This window comes from Merops nubicus, unplaced genomic scaffold (assembly GCF_000691845.1).
Source record: "Merops nubicus isolate BGI_N331 unplaced genomic scaffold, ASM69184v1 scaffold30403, whole genome shotgun sequence".
NCBI classification, from domain to species: Eukaryota; Metazoa; Chordata; class Aves; order Coraciiformes; family Meropidae; genus Merops; species Merops nubicus.
In genome coordinates, this window is record NW_008597398.1 from 48134 (window position 1) to 54133 (window position 6000).

Genomic DNA, 6000 nt, shown 5'->3' on the forward strand with positions numbered 1-6000 from the left:
ATATCACACCTCTAGCCAATCAATTTGTCTTTGGAAAAATACATGTCCTTCTCCTGAAGGAATAAAGTTAAGTTTTTTTAAAAAAATCCAGAATAGTGAATAATCAAGCTTTTGATAAAAAGATTTTCAGTCCACAAAGACACTTATAAGATGTCTATATAGGTTCTCCACACAATGCCAAGCAGAAATGAATTCTTACTAGAGTGATGAAATGGAGAGAGGAAAAAGGCAGAAATTCTTTCCTGTTTTCTTTGCTCTGTCTTTCCATCTTCTCATTAGAAAAGAATTCTCACATCCACTCACTGATAGCTACAAACAGTGAATATTAATCTCAAACACTTAATCTGCATACAGTTGATGAAATTATTGCTGGTTTTTTAAAGACGAAGTCTAGAAAAGTCTTTGGGACTGCTGGCAACCCCAAAATGTTTATTTCAGAACTGCCTATTGCTTCACCACATGAGGCACAAGACTTAAAACAGCCATCCCACCGAGATAAACCTGCAAGCACCATTTCTCAAATTAGATCTTTGCATTAAGCTGGAGGACACTGATTGGTGAGTACCACCTTCCATACTATGATGGGAAGTTAACATTTTAGGCTGAATTAAAATCAGAACCACATTGTTCACATGGGAGAGGACTGAGGATACTCTTTTAAATGAAATCCTGATAATTAGTTTCCTCTGTTCTTAGTAATGACTTGGTGGAAGTACTTAGATATGTTCACATATTCCTTTCCAAAAAAGGCAAAGTATGGAACACATTCTACTGAAGAAAGCCAGATCAATTACTTGTTTTATATGTTAGCAGGCTGCTTTTACCCAAACCAATGCTGTTATGCTTCAAGAGGAGACTAAAAGAACATAAGTGACATCCCAAACCCCACAGTGAGAACCCAGCAAAGCTTACACAAGCTCTGTGTTTCTATCTTGCGTGCCCAACCTCTCAACTTTGGAAAGCCTCTTCAATGAGTACACCATATATGGCAATTCCTCCTGAAAATCTCTAACTCTTGAAGTATTTTGGTCCTTTCAAGGACATTTTTCTGACAGAACTCTTAGTTCCATGATCTCTAAATGACAAACATAGCATATACTCTTGATTGTCAGAAGATGACTGCAAGTTGCTTAATGTTTGTAAATGGATTTCTGTTTTAAAGCACTAGTCTATGCTGTAGAAGTCTAACAGATATACTTGGCTTTCTAGCCAAGTATGGCCTTGTTTACCAAAACTTCTGAACTCCAACAGCAGTATCTGCATTTTTACTATTAAAATAAGCAAAGGTTAACACTTAAACATTGCTTGTTTTTCCCCGAGTAAAGAAAACGTCTTTCTCATATAAGGTCAGATCTATTGGATTAGAAATCCACACAAAACAATTTGTCAGTGGACCTTTAAACTGAAGACTGAAACAGCAGCCTGCAACTTTTGAATACTTGGTCAAAACTGGATTATTATAGCCCATCTTTACTATCATTCAAGATTAATCCTTGTCCCTGGGTAGTTTTTGTATTTTTTTGACAGTTGTACCTACTGATCAGGTGAAAGATTTCAGATAGACTGTTGAGATATTCAGTGATGAGAGCAATAGGAACAGAAAATAATGTCAAAGAGGGTAACAATATTATGCTGTGCTAGTGAAGAGAGCTTTCCTGTATTTTCAGTGTCACTGGAATTACTTTCGCTTTTGGACTGTAGTAAAGATGAGGATCATCTGCAGTTACAAGAAGATTCCCTGCCGTGAATTGCATAGGTTTAAATTTGAAGAGGGGAAAAATGTAGTTTTAAAAAATAACATTATAATGGCATTTCCTATCATAACCATTATTTGCCTAGATCTAAAAGTGAATATTTAGTGGAGCTTTTTATCTTTGAAGATATGCTCAAAGATAAGACTAGAAAGTTTTATACAGCAGACCAAGCTTTCCATGTTCATAATAATGAACTCAAGGAAGAAAAATGTTTTGCCAAAAATACAAAAAACACTTAAAAAGCATGAGATAAAAGCAACTGTATTTCATCTTAACCAAAATTAAAGTGACAGCAAGAAATTAACAAATAATGAGGGCTTTTTTGCTTCGAAAATTTAAGCTGGATGCTGAACTGCTAAATATATAAGTAAAAAAGATAACTGAACTGATATAGAACACATGGATAGAGTGGCAACTTTTTACAGAGTTACAAAGCAGCAGGGTTTTCTAGCTTGCAAAACTGTTGTATTTACTTTCATATGGTCAGCGCCTGCATACTACTTGCTTAATAAAGTACAGCAACAACTTACAGCTTCCATATGCAATCTTAAAAAATTTAAAGTGTAGTGCACAAATAATAAACAGATGTTTTAAGTGTTCAAAGCTATAAGGCACTCATATTTCAGAAGAAACTGAAGAAGCCACCTGAGGAAAGCGCTTATTTAGGGGGGAAAAAACAGTTGTTTCTACTAAAAAAATGTTAAAGCAATAACAACTTTGTAACTGTTTATTCAGAGTGGAAAAAAAACAAGAACAGAGTTTAGTTTCCCTTACGATTCAATCCTGGCAGCCACTTAAGTGGCTACCATACTTATGACTGACAAATTTACTTTGTATATAACAGAAAATATACCTAGTATTATCTTCACAAGAGACTTCTAAGAAAAAGTGTGCACCATTGAAGGGTATTAAAATATTAACTGTTGTTTTGTTTTTTAATATCTATGCATATGCAGGTCAATGAAGATGAACAAAGTTATAACCAAACCCACCACCAGGCATCATGCCATTACTGATCAGCTACTCCTCATCTGTGATGGCTCCAGAAGCTGCTGACTTTCTGTGCAAATCCTGCTGTTTTAGACCAACCACAGAAATCTTCTTTACTGACTCTTACCACAATCCACAACAGAATTCCTAAAACTTAAAGCAACAACAACACAAAGTTCTACCATATTTTTCTTGAACTTTCTGTCCAACTTCAGATCCTGTGAGGATCTGAGCAACTACAGCTGCTTCCTGATCAGGCTCTTGGTGTACACCATAGCTCTGTCATCTTATGATGTGCAATGCAGAAGCAGGAAAACATTTTTTTTGACCGTAACAAAACTTTTCACTGTTGATTCTTCACACAGAAACCTGAGCATCTAATTTATGCAAAGGATCTCTATTTCTAGACACCACATAAAAATTCCAGCGTACTCAGCGTTCACTATAGATATATAATTTGAAAGTATTTTTATATGAAAATGATACATCTTATACTGTTGGCACAGAATACAGCTCATTTTCCCAGTTAAGAGCTCAGTAACTACAGTATGCTCAGAAGCATTTGTTTCCAATGCACAGAAACAAGGCAATATTGGCTGATGATAGCCTAGGACATATTAAACTGCTGAACTCTTTAGGTAATTAAAATGTTATTATAGTTAAAACAAAATGAGAAACAGTTTTTGCCTCACTAGCTCCAGGAAGCATGAAGTGCTGTAGATGAAGCACCATCTCCATTTAGCTCCATTAGCTTTATCTCCTGGGTCTCGTGATTGCCCACACTGTTCTGACTTCACAGCTGCTCTTACAAACATACAGTTACACACAAATTTGTGTCCCAAAATTAACTTGCAAGTTATACATACTCACTCTTACAATTATTAGATCAGATCCCATTAAGTAGATCAAGCTGAAACTCCCTCCCCCTCAGTCTGCATCCCCCACTTCTTGACTAATCAGTTGTCTCTGGTAAAATCTGAATGTTATCCAATTTTCCCTCTGGAGTATTCTTCAGCATCCCTACCAAAAACATGTGCTAGAAGAATCAGCTTGTCAGAGCACGATTTGCCTTTTTTACACACACAATACCAGAATTTCAAAAGCACTCATGCTGACTTTGTGGCATCTGTGCTACTATAGTGTTAAGATTTTCACCATCTTCTAACCAACATCACATCTTTGCTCTCTCCCTATGAAGGACCAGCTTCAAGGGTAATTAAACCACCCTCCAAGCTTTACAGCTGTAGGCTAAGCTGTCTCACATTTACTGTCTCTGATGTTGAGGACTTGTGGGTGCAGAGTTCTTTTAATGGCCTCTTGATGCTGGAAGTGGGAGTATTTCTGCTCATTCACTACCAGCCACAGAAGTTCATTCCCCTCCATTATTCATGCTCGGGTGCTTGTCAGACTTTCTGTGACCCATGTTTAACTTCCTACACCAGCAAAAACCAGACAGGCCATTTTTCTTCTAGGTAAATTTTCTGCCAGGTTATTTCATTGCATCAGCTCAGGGAACTATCTGACAAGAGCCAAACCAACACAAAGGAGAGCTGCTCTGCTGGCTCACTGCCACCATGTATTTGGAAGCCTTCTGATCACAACTCCTGAAGAAGCAGCTGCTATACTTGCTAAACAGAGGAATATCCAAACAAGGCTGTGCAGAAAGTTTGTAACATATGAATCTCCCTCACTCTGTACTTTTTTTCCTCATTTTTATGGTACAAAATCCATTTAAAACATATACAGTAAATCTTTTTATCTCAGGGGGATGGTGTGGAAAAGAAGGAAAACAAAACACAATATTTGGCAGACTAGCTTTTCTCCTCTCCTAGCTATCTTCTGAGAAAATTCTTCATTAAAATAAAAGATGGTGGGGTATCTGTTGCTCTGAGTTCAAGCTGCTCATTCCATGTATGCCTAAAGGACAGTCATCTCCTTGCTATATTAACATCTTCTAGTTTGTCACATCTTCTTAAAACTACCAATATAGTAAAATTGAATAGGAAACAAAACATCAGATGCAATGACTCTCATAAAAAATAATCTCTCAAGAACTAAAGGAACAGTTGTTGTAAGTAATTGCCCATGTCTGAGGAATATTCTAGTCAGCTGCCTCAAAAAAAAAAAATAAAACAAGCAAACCAACCAACCAAACCAAACATCCAGCTTCATTTTCAGGGAAGAGTGCAGAAATTAACTATTCATTTGATTACTTACCAATCAAGATTTGACCTGTTTTCACTGCTGAGCCACCAGGCACCAAGCCATGTACTACAAGCTTCTCTTCACTGATCCCTCTGATGACTTTGTCTTTCTTGCCTTGTTTTTCTGCTCTTCTGCTGCTCCATGAAGACTGATGGACAATCCCTACTAAAGCCTCCAGCAGCCTGTGCTGCTCATCTTCTCCAGCACCACAGAGTTTTCTGGGATTTACATAAACACATACATCTTTGTATTTTTGCTGAACAGTGACACCCATTTTCTGAGCAGACTGGTGTTTCAGTATGGAAGTAGGACCAGCAGACTGCACATTACAGCTTCCACTGCCTTTCTTACCAGAATGCTTTGATAAAAGATTCTTCTTTTTTAATAATTTGGTCAATTTCTTTAGTTCATACTTTCTTTCTTTTCGTGATCCCTCTTGAATAACTTCAGCTTCATTTTCACAAAACCTGACATGATTCACTGCTGGCATTTCTGGACAGGTGTTCTGAAGCAGAACTTCTTCTTCACTTTCACTCAATTCTAAATAAAACAATTCTCCATTTTTCTGCACACCGTCCAACCATTCAGGCTCAAGGTCACTGGGAAAGAAAGAAAGTAGAATGATTAGTGAGAGCTTTGATAAGACTACTATGCAAGTGACATCTGATTACTTCAAGTAGCCAGGGGATAATGAAAAAAAACCCAACATTGCCTCCTGAATATTGAAAGCTCAACTGCTTTAAGATTGTCACGAAGATAAGAACTCTTCTTGGAGAACTGATGGAAAAACTTCCAAGGAAAGACTTCCCTCCCAGATGTTAAAAGAATTTCTTAAAATGCCTTACAGGAAAACATCCATTGCAGAATGCAATATTCCCTTCTCTGAAAACAAACAAGTAAAACCAACTCTAAATCACTTCTTTCACATACAAGTTTTAATTAGTAATTTCATTCATGGGCAAGATGGGGCTTTCTCTTAGTGAAAAAAAAAAAATGCCATCCTATTTGTTCACTCCCATTGCATTTATCATAGAATGGTTTGGGTTGGAAG

General features: G+C 37.0%; 1 protein-coding gene across 1 annotated transcript in view; it reads right to left on the reverse strand.

The window, feature by feature from the left end:
* Positions 1 to 5542, reverse strand: part of INTU (inturned planar cell polarity protein) — a 40361-nt gene extending 34819 nt beyond the window's left edge. Inside the window, exon 1 of the mRNA XM_008936693.1 lies at positions 4962 to 5542. Coding sequence (XP_008934941.1) covers positions 4962 to 5439 — 478 coding nt within the window. The 5' untranslated portion in view covers positions 5440 to 5542. The remainder of the gene's footprint in view (positions 1 to 4961) is intronic.
* Positions 5543 to 6000: the final 458 nt, after the last annotated feature.